Below are 16,834 nucleotides of genomic sequence, written 5' to 3' on the forward strand. Positions count from 1 at the left end.
TGGTATTAAGGACATATCTTGGGAACACATAAATACGAGGTTAGGGGCAGAAGGAAAGGTCGAAGGACAGGAAGATAAAAACTGATCATCCTACAATGGAACGCTAGAAGCCTTATTGCAAATGGACAGGAATTTAAAGGATTTATTAGAGAGTATAAAGATGATTTAGATATTATATGTATTCAAGAAACATGGCTTAAACCAAATCTTGATTTTGTTATAAAAGGATATGAAAGCATTAGAAGAGACAGAGAGGGGGGATCTGGAGGAGGGTGTATTACATTTATTAAACAAGGAATTCAGTTTAGATTATTAGCTAAAGGAAGAGAGTTAGAATATATCATTACTGAAATTTGGACAGTAAATGGACGATTTAAAATAATCAACTTTTATAATCCATGTAAAAGACTATCATTAGATTTAATGGAGGAAATTGGGGTATTTCTAGAGGGTAAAGTTATTTGGTGTGGGGACTTTAATGGGCATAGCTCTTTGTGGAGTCATCATAATGATCAAAATGGGGATATAATAGAAGAAATAATGGATGTTAAAAATTTGGTCTGTTTAAATGATGGAAGTGGGACTAGAATTAATTTTAGAGATAACACAGAGTCAGCAGTTGACTTAACATTAGTTTCAAATTGTTTAGCAGGGGTTTGTTTATGGCAAGTTTTAAATAAAACAACTATAGGAAGTGACCATTATCCTATTAGGATGGAAGTAAAGCTAAATATAGAGAGGTATTGTATAAAAGGGATAAAGAAGTGGTCTTTTAGGTCTGCGGACTGGGGAAAATTTAGGAAAAGTAGTGAAATAAAAATGTTAAAAGTAGACATGAATAGTAGTATTGATGATTTAAATTCTTTTATAAGTAATGCCATACTTGAAGCAGCTGATCAGGCTATAAGGAAGGAAGGCGGGAGAAGAGACAGAAGGTTGGTGCCCTGGTGGACATCAGAATGTACTAAAGTTATAAAAAAACGAAATAAAGCATTCAAAGTATTAAAAAGAAATCATAATTTTCAGAATCTGAATGAATACAAGAGATTGCAAGCAAATGTAAGAAGGATTATTAAAAATGCAAAAAGAGATTATTGGAGGAGTTTTTGTAATTCAATAGGGAAGGAGACAGATATTTCTAAGGTCTGGGCAATAATTAAAAGGATGAATGGGATTAAGAGAATAAGTGGATATCCAATACTAAATGATGGAGAAATAACAGCAGTTACTGATATAGAAAAAGCAAAAATGTTAGTAAATACTTTTGTTAAAATCCATAGTTCTGAAAATATTAGTGAAGAGGGGAAAAAAGGAAGGCAAAAGACAATATTGGAGAACAAGAATTTATTGCAACAAATGGAAGATACAAATGATCCATTGAATATGTATTTTACAATAAATGAATTAAATATGGCACTCAAAAAATGTAAGCTATCAGCTCCAGGAAAAGATCAAATTTGTTATGTTATGGTTAGTAATTTAAGTGAGTCTTCTAAAAATATTTTATTAGAAATGTACAACAGGATATGGGAGGATGGAGAATTACCAAAAAGTTGGAAGGAAGCAGTGATTATTCCAATTCGAAAACCAGGAAAAGATGAATCCAAACCAGAAAATTATCGGCCAATAGCGTTAACATCCAACTTATGTAAGATAATGGAGAGATTGATAAATGAAAGATTAATATATTATATGGAAAAGAAGGGACTTATATCATCTTATCAGAGTGGTTTCAGAAGAGGGAGAAGTACAATGGATCCAATTTTATGTTTAGAACATGAGATTAGAAAGGCTCAAGTGAATAAAGAGAGTGTTGTGGCAATATTTTTTGATATTGAGCGAGCATATGATATGATGTGGAGGGAAGGGTTATTAATTAAAATGAGAAGAATGGGTATAAATGGTCATATGTTTAGATGGATCAAAAATTTTCTAGAAGGAAGACAAATACAAGTGAGGATAGGGAAGGACTATTCTGAGAGTATGAATATAGAAAATGGGACACCACAGGGTAGTATAGTAAGTCCGTTATTGTTTTCAGTGGTAGTTAATGATATGTTTAAAGAAGTAGAGGGTGGAATGGGATTTTCACTTTTTGCTGATGATGGAGCAATGTGGAAAAGAGGAAGAAATTTAGAATTTATTGTTAAAAAACTTCAGGGAGCAATTTTAGCTGTAGAAAAATGGTCGTATAAATGGGGTTTTAAACTTTCTGTAGAGAAAACTAAAATTATGTTTTTTACAAGGAAAAGAGTTGATGGAAAAATTAAATTAAAATTATATGGACAGGATTTAGAAAGGGTTAAACAATTTAAATTTCTTGGAATGTGGTTTGATGAAAGAATGACATGGGGAGTGCATATTAAGAAAATAGTAGATAAGTGTAGGAAAGTATTAAATATAATGAGATGTTTAGTTGGAACTGAGTGGGGAGCTGATAGAAAATCATTAAAAGCAATTTATACTGGGTTAATTAGGTCAGTCTTGGATTATGGATGTATAAGTTATAATTCAGCAGCAGATTCAAACCTCCATAAGTTAAATATTATTCAACATCAGGCATTAAGATTATGTACCGGTGCTTTTAAAACATCTTCAACAGCAGCATTACAGGTTGAAATGGGAGAAATGCCTCTTAAACTTAGAAGGGATCAATTATCCTTAAATTATTGGTCAAACTTACAGGGACAAAGTCAGGATCATCCAACATTAGAGGTACTTAAACATGGCTGGGAAAATTCAAAGAAACAATTAAAGAGCTTTGGATGGATAATAAACTCTAAAGTTAATGAAATTAATTTAAATCAGTTAGATATATGTCAGGCAGTTCCATTATCTGCAGTTCCACCTTGGTTAATTCATGATACTGAGGTTGATTTTTCCGTCTTAGAAAAGAGCAATAAAGATAAATTTAGCAATATGAATAGTAATATAATACAAGAATACTTAAATGAATATTGTAACTATGTACAAATCTACACAGATGCATCAAAAAATACAGCTAATAAGGTAGGGATAGCATTTATTGTACCACAGTTTCAGATTAAAGTAGGAAAAAGGATCAGTGATGGAGTCTCAGTGTATACAGGAGAAATGCTTGCTTTACTTTTAGCAGTTCAGTGGGTGGAAGAGGTAAGACCATTAAAATCAATTATTTGTTCAGATTCTAGTTCTTCATTATTTAGTTTGCAAAATAATAAATCAGATAGTAGACCAGATATATTAATTGAAATACAACAAACACTTTACAGAATCAATATGATGGGGCTAACAGTAAATTTTGTTTGGGTTCCAGCACATCACGGGATTAAGGGTAATGAAATGGCAGACAGAATGGCCAAAGAGAGTACTAACCGGGTGAAGATAGATATTAATGTTAGTTTTAGTATAACAGAAATAAAGGGTACAATTAAAAAAAAAACAAGAGAGAGGTGGCAAAAGTTATGGGATGAAGAAAAGAAAGGAAGGTGGTTATATAAAATTCAAAAGAATATTGGTCAAATGAGAAGAACAGAAAGAATAAGAAGAGAAGAGATAATTATTTCACGGTTTAGAATCGGACATACTGGACTAAATAGATCATTATTTCTAATAGGGAAACATCAGACAGGGAAATGTGACTGTGGGGAAGATGAGACATTGGAACATGTTATTTTCAGTTGTAGGAATTATTTGATGCAAAGAAATAACTTAATTAGAAACCTTAGTAGCATGAAAATGAAATTTGATATTGTTGATTTATTACAGAAAGATTCAGGAAGTAGAGGATATGAGGCCTTATTTTATTTCTTAAAACAGTGTAAGTTGTTTAATAGGATATAGTAATATTTATTTATTTATTTATTTATTTATTTTTTTTTTTTTTTTTTTTTTTTTTTTTTTTTTTTTTTTTTTTTTTTTTTTTGTCATGTGGTCCACACTCCTTACCAGTTGGTGGCGGTAATGCATACCTAAAGTTTCTTGCCAACCGCCATTAAAATTCAAATAGAAGAAGAAGAAGAAGCTGACCATTCGTCTTTCAGATTGTAGAGAAGAACACAATGAGTGGCCGCGGAAAGGGAGGTAAAGGACTCGGGAAAGGAGGCGCCAAGCGTCACCGTAAAGTCCTCCGTGATAACATCCAGGGAATCACCAAGCCCGCTATTCGTCGCCTGGCTCGCCGCGGTGGAGTCAAGCGCATCTCCGGTCTCATCTACGAGGAGACCCGCGGTGTGCTCAAGGTTTTCCTGGAGAACGTTATCCGTGATGCCGTCACCTACACAGAGCACGCCAAGAGGAAGACCGTGACCGCCATGGATGTAGTGTACGCTCTCAAGAGGCAGGGCCGCACTCTGTACGGCTTCGGCGGTTAAATCTACAGCTCTTTACTAAAAACCAACGGCTCTTTTCAGAGCCACCCACACTTCTCAAGAGACGGCTCCTAAATTTTAATGTTCACTGCATCTAAAGGCTTGTACTGTGCAATATGACTGAATTTTATTTTTAACACTAAAACACTTGATTTTTGGGGCTAGCATTATGTATTGATGAATTTGACTTTAACTCCATATTGTCTGGAAAGTTTGAATATTATACTAAATTTTAATGTATAAATATAGGGAATTATATATGTAAAAAATTAGATGGATGTCCAGAGAAAGTCACCTGGGGTTGGTGGACTACTTGGCATTCATTCTCAAGTAAATTAAGCCCTTCCTCACTTTTCTTTTATAAAAGTATGCATCCAAGAAATTCAAAATTATACTTTTGAGTATTTTTGTTGTTGTAGTTCTTCACTCGGTGATTAGAATATCCAAGAAATTTTACTCAAAGGGTAGCAAGTAAAAGTGAAAATTATGTGGTAAAGCTTCTCCCCAAAATATTTTCTCAAAAAATTACTCAAGTAAATGTGACTGAGTAAATGTAATTAATAACTAATCCACCTCTGCCATCACCTGAGACATTCCTAAAGTGAAAGGTGCAAAAAATGAAATCAATAAATATTTATATAAAAGTTATGGACAGCATATCATATTAACATGTTATTCAGGTGTCATACGATTTTGTAATATCTAAGTGGCAAATGAAAAACGTTGATAGTTTCTTTAGCATGTAAAAAATATTAATAACTTATGATTTCTGCTTGAAATCTAAAAACTATCTATGTAAAGGGAAACCAACGCAGTGCTCTAGAGAGCGCTGACAGCACACAGACAGTATAACCTTCCGATGAGCTCAGCCAATCAGAGGCAGGCGTCGTCGCACTCTGATTTACATGCAGCCTCTATAATACTAATCTCTGCTCGCGCTTCCTCATTCGTTGCTGTTTCCCAGGAACACATCAGGATGCCTGAACCCGCCAAGTCTGCGCCCAAGAAGGGCTCCAAGAAAGCCGTCACCAAGACGGCCGGCAAAGGAGGCAAGAAGAAGAGAAAGACCAGGAAGGAGAGCTACGCCATCTACGTCTACAAGGTGTTGAAGCAGGTTCACCCCGACACTGGCATCTCGTCCAAGGCCATGAGCATCATGAACTCGTTCGTCAACGACATCTTTGAGCGCATCGCCTCCGAGGCTTCCCGCCTGGCTCACTACAACAAGCGCTCCACCATCACCTCCAGGGAGATCCAGACGGCTGTGCGCCTCCTGCTTCCCGGTGAGCTGGCCAAGCACGCCGTGTCCGAGGGCACCAAAGCGGTCACCAAGTACACCAGCTCCAAGTAAACCCGCTGTTTACCATCAAAACCACAAAGGCCCTTTTTAGGGCCACACAAATACAACTTGAAGCAAAAGTCCTTTTGTAGTAGTTTTATCTTGCATTTTTGTTATGCCATTAAAATTTGAGAAAAATTATGTTCCACTTCAAACACCAAAATTTCTCAAACTATTTTCTATGTTTAATCTAAAAACAGTTTAATTCAGAATAAAAGAAATGTAAAAAGTGAAACAAGAATTAATAAAAGGGTTTTGATCAGTATTTGCTTGATGGAAGCAAATAGTGCCTTCATTTTTCACTGTTACTCCAATGTTGCCAGCTAATTTCATGATCATATTATTAGAACTCTGGTTTTCACTTGTTTCCACTTTGCAGATTGCACAATGGAGTTGCTCAATCATTTAAAACAGACTGCACAAATATACTTTGGATTTTATTTCTACATAGGTTGAGAAAATTATTCCAAATCCATGTCTATCACTGAAAGAGATTTCCAATGGAGGCTAAACGCATAACTCTTGATATGCAATACCATTCACCTGAGACATAACGTTTTACTCATGTCAAAAGTGATCTGAATGTCATCAAAAAAAGTAAGTGTTGTGCCCTAAAGTTGCATTAAATATTACTAATCAATATCTTGAAATATTTTACTTGTGACTATCAATTCAGTTTGGGAGAGTTGAAATAAAATAAAGGTCTACAGGAGTGTAAATAAACAACAATGCAGTTTTTCAATTAACATTTGTTAAATGAGTCCATCAATCTGATTTGTAAATGCAAATTCAAAGATATGATGAGGAACTAAATCTATTTTCTATTCTGAAAAACATGAGCACATACTGAGTATGTGAACTTCCACATCAAAATCTGATATAAAATTTAGATAATATTTATTTTTATTATCTATTTGATGGGAGATAAGACATTCCTATTGGATTCTTCCAAGAGAGGAATCCTGACTGGTTTATTCATAGACAGTTTCTGTGTGTTTACTGCCGTGAAAACCATTCCTATTTAACACCCAGATAATCCAAACATGACAATCAAAATACTTTTATTCTGTCCGCAACCTTCTTTTTTATCGAGAGCACCGCGATTATGTCTTCCGCAAAATGGTTTTAGATGTTTTAGGAAAAGAAATGTGGGGAAAACTCGCTACTCCATGCACAGAATTAAAGAGATTCTGACACCTTCCAGCGCTCCTGGATCAAAAAGAGAAAGTCCTGCCAGAGAAATATGACCTTATTGTAGAGAGCGAACAGTTGTCTTTACGTTACAACGATAATTATGGTAGAAAACGCCACTTTAGTGGAGATTTAAAGCCTTAAATGTGGCGAAGAAAACACAAATGGGGACGCATTTCAGACGGCAGCAGAGCGGTGGCCTGAGTTGTCTCTTTACGGTTCTCATGAATGTTATAAGTTCCGCCTCCTGCTGGACAACTTCAGAGAATCATTAACAGTAACTGAGAATCATGGCAGAAGTAGCTCCAGCAGCCGCACCGGCTAAAGCTCCGGCTAAAGCCCCGAAGAAGAAGTCCGCTACCAAGGCTAAGAAAGATGGACCCAGCCTTCCCAAACTCATCGTGGCCGCCGTGGCCGACTCCAAGGAGCGCAAGGGAGTGTCTCTTGCGGCACTCAAGAAGGTTCTGGCCGGGAAAGGCGTCGATGTGGCCAAGGCCAACAAGCGCATCAACACCGCCGTTACCAAGCTTGTGACGAAGGGAACTCTTAGCCAAACGAAAGGAACCGGAGCATCCGGGTCCTTCAAGCTCGCCAAGAAGGAGCCCAAGGCCGCCAAACCAGCCAAGAAGGTGGTGAAGAAGGCTCCCGCAAAGGCAAAGAAACCAGCCGCCAAGAAGGCCACAACACCCAAGAAACCCGCCGCTAAGAAAGCAGCAGCCAAGAAATCCCCGAAGAAGGCAGCGGCCAAGAAATCTCCAAAAAAGGTGGTCAAGAAGAGCCCCAAAAAGAGCCCTAAAAAGGCCGTCGCTAAGAAGCCAAAGGCTGCTAAGAAGCCTGCAGCCAAGAAAACGGGAGCCAAAAAACCCGCAGCGAAGAAGGCCAAGAAATAAATAACTTTTCTTCTCCAACCACTGCTTAAGGCACCAAAGGCTCTTTTCAGAGCCACCACTTCTACAAATTAAGACATGATTCCTATAAATAATCTGTTTCTAACATGCATATATATATATATATATATATCAACTGGATTAATTAATACTGTGCTCCATAGGACAGCTAAATACAATTATGACTTTGATATTAACTATTCTAGAATATGCCTGCTTCACAGTATTAATCTGTTTTCAAACAGCTGACAGTAATAAAGTTAATTAAGGAACTATTTAATATTGACTCCCTGTATTAAAACTGCAGCAAATTAAGTTTTTAGTAATTTAAGATTACAATTTTGTCCTTTTTGACAGATGGATGTAAATTACTGAAATAATTTATTGAACAGGTTTTAATTTATATTTATTCTTTAGGGTGTGAACTAAAATGATACTGAATATTTCCAACTCAAATGAAACAGAAGAAGCAAGTGTTTTTTTCTTTAAATAGACTTAATGTAGTTTGTTATATTTGTATTTTCTAATACGTAACACTTTAGAAGGCATTAACAAATTAGCAATGTATCCTTGGAGATCAGTAAAGTATATTTTGTTAACTAACTTGTATAGATTTTCAAATGCTTTTATATGTGTATTATATTTTGGATTTATTTATAATGGTTTGTAGTATTGTTTATGTTTTTGAAGGGCCATGTGGAAAATGAGATCTTACATCAACTACAAACAATAACTAAGTAACTAAATAAAAGATAAAACGAACAGCATGTACATGTGTGCAGACAACTGTTTTATAATAAGAAAATGCTTTATGATGCAAATAATTATTGTGATGGGCAATAGTTAAAATTATTTTAGTATTAATCATTACATTACATTTTAAAAGTAGAATATTTTGTGGATATTGTAAGGATCCATTGATATAAGTTTTAACGTTTTCTTTAAATGTGTAACAACCCCCTTCCTTTTTCGACGTAATTTAGACTTCTCTCGCGCTTTATTTTGAAAATTCAAATCTAACCAATAGCTGAGTCAGACTGGTCTCACTACGTCAGCAACCTCAGCGAATCAGAAGTGGCCTCCTGCTGGCAGTCTCCTTATAAGAGCGCTATTCGCGCTGAGAACGCATCTCTTCAGCGTAAAACGAGAAGAAGATAGTAAAAACATGGCCAGAACCAAGCAGACCGCTCGTAAATCTACCGGAGGAAAGGCTCCCAGGAAGCAGCTTGCAACCAAAGCTGCCCGTAAGAGCGCTCCAGCTACCGGCGGAGTCAAGAAGCCTCATCGCTACAGGCCCGGTACCGTGGCTCTGCGAGAGATCCGTCGCTACCAGAAATCCACCGAGCTGCTGATTCGCAAACTGCCCTTCCAGCGTCTGGTCAGGGAGATCGCTCAGGATTTCAAGACCGACCTGCGTTTCCAGAGTTCCGCCGTCATGGCTCTGCAGGAGGCCAGCGAGGCTTACCTGGTGGGTCTCTTCGAAGATACCAACCTGTGCGCTATCCACGCAAAGAGGGTCACCATCATGCCTAAAGACATCCAGCTGGCCCGCCGTATCCGTGGAGAGAGGGCTTAAACTGACTAACTCGCTTCAACAAACCAACGGCTCTTTTAAGAGCCACCTACATAAACCTTAAGACAAATATTTTTAAACTATTTTCTAATACCAAATTTATGAATGGTGAGCTGTTTATGTAAAAGAAAATTTTTTTTTTACAATAAAGAACTAAAAACTGGTGAATCTAAAAAATGCAATCCTAAAATACCCCCACACAGTTTAAAATGAACGCTAAATCAGTTAATGCAGGCCAGTCCTTATATTCTTCCCCCTCCCCCTAAATCGAGTTCTCATCTTTTACGAATTACAATATATAGAACCTGTTATTTCCAATTATAGCCTTTAATTTTGTATTTTATATTGTGACTCCTTGCATTTATTTTTAGTTGAAAGCTTTGTCTATTTTTCCGGTTTAAATATAAATTGAACAGATTACACAACTTACCTTATTTTACATTTATGTTGAGCCTAATTTAAGAATATATAGCAAATTAAGACATTTTTGGTGTATTAGTTACAGAACCAATTAACCAAAATGGAGAATTGAGACACAGACAAGATTCTTAAACCATATGGAACAAATTCAAAAACTAAAGAAAATCCTATTCATGGACATGACAACTGGAATCAGTACAGGTGTTTTGCAGGTACAAAATTAAAAGAAAATAGATTAAAAGTGAGAACACTGGAAACATACAAATATTACCATGCATTAAAGCATGAAACTCCCACAATATTTCTGATTTGTAAAAGAACTTGACCTTTGTAATAAACAGAATTTCTGCTTCAAGTTGTGTTACACATTTAAAGAAAACGTTAAAACTTATATCAATGGATCCTTACAATATCCACAAAATATTCTACTTTTAAAATGTAATGTAATGATTAATACTAAAATAATTTTAACTATTGCCCATCACAATAATTATTTGCATCATAAAGCATTTTCTTATTATAAAACAGTTGTCTGCACACATGTACATGCTGTTCGTTTTATCTTTTATTTAGTTACTTAGTTATTGTTTGTAGTTGATGTAAGATCTCATTTTCCACATGGCCCTTCAAAAACATAAACAATACTACAAACCATTATAAATAAATCCAAAATATAATACACATATAAAAGCATTTGAAAATCTATACAAGTTAGTTAACAAAATATACTTTACTGATCTCCAAGGATACATTGCTAATTTGTTAATGCCTTCTAAAGTGTTACGTATTAGAAAATACAAATATAACAAACTACATTAAGTCTATTTAAAGAAAAAAACACTTGCTTCTTCTGTTTCATTTGAGTTGGAAATATTCAGTATCATTTTAGTTCACACCCTAAAGAATAAATATAAATTAAAACCTGTTCAATAAATTATTTCAGTAATTTACATCCATCTGTCAAAAAGGACAAAATTGTAATCTTAAATTACTAAAAACTTAATTTGCTGCAGTTTTAATACAGGGAGTCAATATTAAATAGTTCCTTAATTAACTTTATTACTGTCAGCTGTTTGAAAACAGATTAATACTGTGAAGCAGGCATATTCTAGAATAGTTAATATCAAAGTCATAATTGTATTTAGCTGTCCTATGGAGCACAGTATTAATTAATCCAGTTGATATATATATATATATATATATGCATGTTAGAAACAGATTATTTATAGGAATCATGTCTTAATTTGTAGAAGTGGTGGCTCTGAAAAGAGCCTTTGGTGCCTTAAGCAGTGGTTGGAGAAGAAAAGTTATTTATTTCTTGGCCTTCTTCGCTGCGGGTTTTTTGGCTCCCGTTTTCTTGGCTGCAGGCTTCTTAGCAGCCTTTGGCTTCTTAGCGACGGCCTTTTTAGGGCTCTTTTTGGGGCTCTTCTTGACCACCTTTTTTGGAGATTTCTTGGCCGCTGCCTTCTTCGGGGATTTCTTGGCTGCTGCTTTCTTAGCGGCGGGTTTCTTGGGTGTTGTGGCCTTCTTGGCGGCTGGTTTCTTTGCCTTTGCGGGAGCCTTCTTCACCACCTTCTTGGCTGGTTTGGCGGCCTTGGGCTCCTTCTTGGCGAGCTTGAAGGACCCGGATGCTCCGGTTCCTTTCGTTTGGCTAAGAGTTCCCTTCGTCACAAGCTTGGTAACGGCGGTGTTGATGCGCTTGTTGGCCTTGGCCACATCGACGCCTTTCCCGGCCAGAACCTTCTTGAGTGCCGCAAGAGACACTCCCTTGCGCTCCTTGGAGTCGGCCACGGCGGCCACGATGAGTTTGGGAAGGCTGGGTCCATCTTTCTTAGCCTTGGTAGCGGACTTCTTCTTCGGGGCTTTAGCCGGAGCTTTAGCCGGTGCGGCTGCTGGAGCTACTTCTGCCATGATTCTCAGTTACTGTTAATGATTCTCTGAAGTTGTCCAGCAGGAGGCGGAACTTATAACATTCATGAGAACCGTAAAGAGACAACTCAGGCCACCGCTCTGCTGCCGTCTGAAATGCGTCCCCATTTGTGTTTTCTTCGCCACATTTAAGGCTTTAAATCTCCACTAAAGTGGCGTTTTCTACCATAATTATCGTTGTAACGTAAAGACAACTGTTCGCTCTCTACAATAAGGTCATATTTCTCTGGCAGGACTTTCTCTTTTTGATCCAGGAGCGCTGGAAGGTGTCAGAATCTCTTTAATTCTGTGCATGGAGTAGCGAGTTTTCCCCACATTTCTTTTCCTAAAACATCTAAAACCATTTTGCGGAAGACATAATCGCGGTGCTCTCGATAAAAAAGAAGGTTGCGGACAGAATAAAAGTATTTTGATTGTCATGTTTGGATTATCTGGGTGTTAAATAGGAATGGTTTTCACGGCAGTAAACACACAGAAACTGTCTATGAATAAACCAGTCAGGATTCCTCTCTTGGAAGAATCCAATAGGAATGTCTTATCTCCCATCAAATAGATAATAAAAATAAATATTATCTAAATTTTATATCAGATTTTGATGTGGAAGTTCACATACTCAGTATGTGCTCATGTTTTTCAGAATAGAAAATAGATTTAGTTCCTCATCATATCTTTGAATTTGCATTTACAAATCAGATTGATGGACTCATTTAACAAATGTTAATTGAAAAACTGCATTGTTGTTTATTTACACTCCTGTAGACCTTTATTTTATTTCAACTCTCCCAAACTGAATTGATAGTCACAAGTAAAATATTTCAAGATATTGATTAGTAATATTTAATGCAACTTTAGGGCACAACACTTACTTTTTTTGATGACATTCAGATCACTTTTGACATGAGTAAAACGTTATGTCTCAGGTGAATGGTATTGCATATCAAGAGTTATGCGTTTAGCCTCCATTGGAAATCTCTTTCAGTGATAGACATGGATTTGGAATAATTTTCTCAACCTATGTAGAAATAAAATCCAAAGTATATTTGTGCAGTCTGTTTTAAATGATTGAGCAACTCCATTGTGCAATCTGCAAAGTGGAAACAAGTGAAAACCAGAGTTCTAATAATATGATCATGAAATTAGCTGGCAACATTGGAGTAACAGTGAAAAATGAAGGCACTATTTGCTTCCATCAAGCAAATACTGATCAAAACCCTTTTATTAATTCTTGTTTCACTTTTTACATTTCTTTTATTCTGAATTAAACTGTTTTTAGATTAAACATAGAAAATAGTTTGAGAAATTTTGGTGTTTGAAGTGGAACATAATTTTTCTCAAATTTTAATGGCATAACAAAAATGCAAGATAAAACTACTACAAAAGGACTTTTGCTTCAAGTTGTATTTGTGTGGCCCTAAAAAGGGCCTTTGTGGTTTTGATGGTAAACAGCGGGTTTACTTGGAGCTGGTGTACTTGGTGACCGCTTTGGTGCCCTCGGACACGGCGTGCTTGGCCAGCTCACCGGGAAGCAGGAGGCGCACAGCCGTCTGGATCTCCCTGGAGGTGATGGTGGAGCGCTTGTTGTAGTGAGCCAGGCGGGAAGCCTCGGAGGCGATGCGCTCAAAGATGTCGTTGACGAACGAGTTCATGATGCTCATGGCCTTGGACGAGATGCCAGTGTCGGGGTGAACCTGCTTCAACACCTTGTAGACGTAGATGGCGTAGCTCTCCTTCCTGGTCTTTCTCTTCTTCTTGCCTCCTTTGCCGGCCGTCTTGGTGACGGCTTTCTTGGAGCCCTTCTTGGGCGCAGACTTGGCGGGTTCAGGCATCCTGATGTGTTCCTGGGAAACAGCAACGAATGAGGAAGCGCGAGCAGAGATTAGTATTATAGAGGCTGCATGTAAATCAGAGTGCGACGACGCCTGCCTCTGATTGGCTGAGCTCATCGGAAGGTTATACTGTCTGTGTGCTGTCAGCGCTCTCTAGAGCACTGCGTTGGTTTCCCTTTACATAGATAGTTTTTAGATTTCAAGCAGAAATCATAAGTTATTAATATTTTTTACATGCTAAAGAAACTATCAACGTTTTTCATTTGCCACTTAGATATTACAAAATCGTATGACACCTGAATAACATGTTAATATGATATGCTGTCCATAACTTTTATATAAATATTTATTGATTTCATTTTTTGCACCTTTCACTTTAGGAATGTCTCAGGTGATGGCAGAGGTGGATTAGTTATTAATTACATTTACTCAGTCACATTTACTTGAGTAATTTTTTGAGAAAATATTTTGGGGAGAAGCTTTACCACATAATTTTCACTTTTACTTGCTACCCTTTGAGTAAAATTTCTTGGATATTCTAATCACCGAGTGAAGAACTACAACAACAAAAATACTCAAAAGTATAATTTTGAATTTCTTGGATGCATACTTTTATAAAAGAAAAGTGAGGAAGGGCTTAATTTACTTGAGAATGAATGCCAAGTAGTCCACCAACCCCAGGTGACTTTCTCTGGACATCCATCTAATTTTTTACATATATAATTCCCTATATTTATACATTAAAATTTAGTATAATATTCAAACTTTCCAGACAATATGGAGTTAAAGTCAAATTCATCAATACATAATGCTAGCCCCAAAAATCAAGTGTTTTAGTGTTAAAAATAAAATTCAGTCATATTGCACAGTACAAGCCTTTAGATGCAGTGAACATTAAAATTTAGGAGCCGTCTCTTGAGAAGTGTGGGTGGCTCTGAAAAGAGCCGTTGGTTTTTAGTAAAGAGCTGTAGATTTAACCGCCGAAGCCGTACAGAGTGCGGCCCTGCCTCTTGAGAGCGTACACTACATCCATGGCGGTCACGGTCTTCCTCTTGGCGTGCTCTGTGTAGGTGACGGCATCACGGATAACGTTCTCCAGGAAAACCTTGAGCACACCGCGGGTCTCCTCGTAGATGAGACCGGAGATGCGCTTGACTCCACCGCGGCGAGCCAGGCGACGAATAGCGGGCTTGGTGATTCCCTGGATGTTATCACGGAGGACTTTACGGTGACGCTTGGCGCCTCCTTTCCCGAGTCCTTTACCTCCCTTTCCGCGGCCACTCATTGTGTTCTTCTCTACAATCTGAAAGACGAATGGTCAGCTACAAGCAACAACCGCTATTTATATCAGAACTGCGGACGTAAGAGAAGACAACTGAACGGGTTTGCATGAGCGGAGTCAAATTAACGCGTTCACAAACCATTCATTTACATAGGATCAGCTTTTTTTTTAACATTAATTCAATCTCTGCACTTTGTTATAGTGATATTTCCCTAAACAAAACCTTTTATTACCTCAAAGATCGGTTTAGTAACCAGTTTTAAATTTCGTACATCACAAGGTTTAATTTCCTCGATGTTCTTATTTGCTTTAGAGTATTGTAAACCTTGACTAGGGCTTTTCACACTTAACTTGTGTTTACATGCAGGTTTGCCAGATCTGATTGTTTTCTGACCAAAAACAACGTAAAACCTGCCCAACGAAAAAAAAAGAAGTCTCCATCTCTAATGAAATGTATCCCGTCATTTATTGTGTCCCACACATCAGACTTCACAATTTTTGACATCGTCCATTATATTCTGACCAGAACCAATCAGGATGCAAAGGTGTTCTTGTGTTGATGTCCTTGTAAAAATTGCACTTCATTAGCCAAGGTCACATTTAAGTATTTACACAAACTTCTCTTCTGAAACATTTATAAGAACCCAATAAATGCTGTGAAAAGCGGCTCTTCCCCCCAGGCAGACATGTACATAGGCAGCCCAATTTGGCGGGAACCAAAGAAAAAAAAAATTACATAGAATTTATTTTTTAACACTTTGATTAGGAAATTTTAATCGCTACTTTAACCAGGATTTGGCTCTTCAGATAGATGTGGGTGGCTCTTAAAAGAGCCGTTGGGTTTGTGGGTTTTAGCTGTAAAGGTTTACTTGGCCTTGGCTGCTTTCTCGGTCTTCTTGGGCAGCAGGACAGCCTGGATGTTGGGGAGAACACCACCCTGTGCAATGGTGACTCCACCCAGCAGCTTGTTGAGCTCCTCGTCGTTGCGGACGGCCAGCTGCAGGTGACGGGGGATGATCCTGGTCTTCTTGTTATCGCGGGCAGCGTTTCCAGCCAGCTCCAGGATCTCGGCGGTCAGGTACTCGAGCACCGCCGCCAGATAGACAGGAGCTCCGGCGCCGACGCGCTCGGCGTAGTTTCCTTTCCTCAGCAGCCTGTGAACACGGCCCACTGGGAACTGGAGCCCCGCACGGGATGAGCGGGTCTTGGCCTTAGCTCTGGCTTTGCCGCCGGTCTTTCCGCGTCCAGACATGTTCTTCTATATTCCTTCTTTCTTTACAGATGAAGATAGTCGTTCCAGACTGATGTCAGCTATATATACAGAACGCTGCTGCTCCCTCATTGGTCAGAGAGAGCGTTAGGAGGGTTGTCCAATCACAGTAGAGTTTGTGTCAATTTTCAGTTTGCACCACAAATTTCCACTCCCCGAAACAGTCCCTTTCAAAATAAAGCATTTCAAATTAAAATTCATAAAATACATACTACAATTGTATTCAACGTGGACAAATGGAAACCGTGGAACATATTTTTTGGAATGTAATAATTATACACATGAAAGCGTGATATTAATTTTAATTTAAATATGAATTAAAGTAAGTTAGAAGTAAGGCAACTACTTCAATGGTAAGCTGGGGATGTAGTTTTTAGCAGCATTTTTAGTTTTTAAAGAAGAGCAAGTATTATTGTTAAATTTCCCTTGGGGATCAATAAAGTATTTTTGAATTTGAATCTGTATATCTGATCTATTCTCCAATCTAGAAGGTTGTTTGTCAACTACCATAGAATATGGTAGTTGTCATATTCTATCTCACAGCGGTGAGATAGAATATATATATATATATATATATATATATATATATATATATATATATATATCTCACACCCCTTTTATTGTATTCTTCAAAGACACAAGACACCGGCACTTGTAGAAGGGAAAGTTGGACATCCCTGCTCAATATGCAATAATATAATAATATAATGCAGTTTTATTACAGTATAATGTAGTAAACTACAGAACTGAGTCATCCAAAGCAGAATT

The 16,834-nt window shown here is 37.4% G+C and overlaps 6 protein-coding genes and 2 pseudogenes across 6 annotated transcripts; 4 read left to right on the forward strand and 4 right to left on the reverse strand.

The window, feature by feature from the left end:
• The first annotated feature begins 4,010 nt into the window (after positions 1–4,010).
• On the forward strand, positions 4,011–4,704 carry LOC148152525 (histone H4). The gene has a single exon (XM_088003181.1). It carries the CDS (start codon positions 4,041–4,043, stop codon positions 4,350–4,352), a length of 312 nt encoding a protein of 103 aa, XP_087859307.1. The 5' UTR covers positions 4,011–4,040; the 3' UTR covers positions 4,353–4,704.
• Positions 4,705–5,193: 489 nt separating this feature from the next.
• LOC106909929 (histone H2B 1/2-like) lies at positions 5,194–5,953 on the forward strand. The gene has a single exon (XM_014976441.2). The coding sequence runs from the start codon at positions 5,209–5,211 to the stop codon at positions 5,698–5,700; it is 492 nt and encodes a 163-aa protein (XP_014831927.1). The 5' UTR covers positions 5,194–5,208; the 3' UTR covers positions 5,701–5,953.
• A 1,172-nt stretch (positions 5,954–7,125) lies between these two features.
• Positions 7,126–8,533, forward strand: LOC106909928 (histone H1 pseudogene; annotated as a pseudogene).
• A 361-nt stretch (positions 8,534–8,894) lies between these two features.
• LOC148152526 (histone H3) lies at positions 8,895–9,542 on the forward strand. The gene has a single exon (XM_088003272.1). It carries the CDS (start codon positions 8,932–8,934, stop codon positions 9,340–9,342), a length of 411 nt encoding a protein of 136 aa, XP_087859398.1. The 5' UTR covers positions 8,895–8,931; the 3' UTR covers positions 9,343–9,542.
• A 764-nt stretch (positions 9,543–10,306) lies between these two features.
• LOC148152527 (histone H1 pseudogene) lies at positions 10,307–11,713 on the reverse strand (annotated as a pseudogene).
• A 1,173-nt stretch (positions 11,714–12,886) lies between these two features.
• Positions 12,887–13,646, reverse strand: LOC106909930 (histone H2B 1/2-like). The gene has a single exon (XM_014976442.2). The coding sequence runs from the start codon at positions 13,629–13,631 to the stop codon at positions 13,140–13,142; it is 492 nt and encodes a 163-aa protein (XP_014831928.1). The 5' UTR covers positions 13,632–13,646; the 3' UTR covers positions 12,887–13,139.
• A 490-nt stretch (positions 13,647–14,136) lies between these two features.
• On the reverse strand, positions 14,137–14,824 carry LOC148152528 (histone H4). Its single transcript, XM_088003189.1, has one exon. The coding sequence runs from the start codon at positions 14,797–14,799 to the stop codon at positions 14,488–14,490; it is 312 nt and encodes a 103-aa protein (XP_087859315.1). The 5' UTR covers positions 14,800–14,824; the 3' UTR covers positions 14,137–14,487.
• A 414-nt stretch (positions 14,825–15,238) lies between these two features.
• Positions 15,239–16,079, reverse strand: LOC106909931 (histone H2A). The gene has a single exon (XM_014976443.2). The coding sequence runs from the start codon at positions 16,046–16,048 to the stop codon at positions 15,662–15,664; it is 387 nt and encodes a 128-aa protein (XP_014831929.1). The 5' UTR covers positions 16,049–16,079; the 3' UTR covers positions 15,239–15,661.
• Between the last annotated feature and the right edge of the window lie 755 nt (positions 16,080–16,834).

The sequence above is a fragment of the Poecilia mexicana genome, unplaced genomic scaffold, assembly GCF_051168715.1.
Source record: "Poecilia mexicana isolate PSO_F unplaced genomic scaffold, ASM5116871v1 scaffold_23, whole genome shotgun sequence".
Lineage (NCBI taxonomy): Eukaryota > Metazoa > Chordata > Actinopteri > Cyprinodontiformes > Poeciliidae > Poecilia > Poecilia mexicana.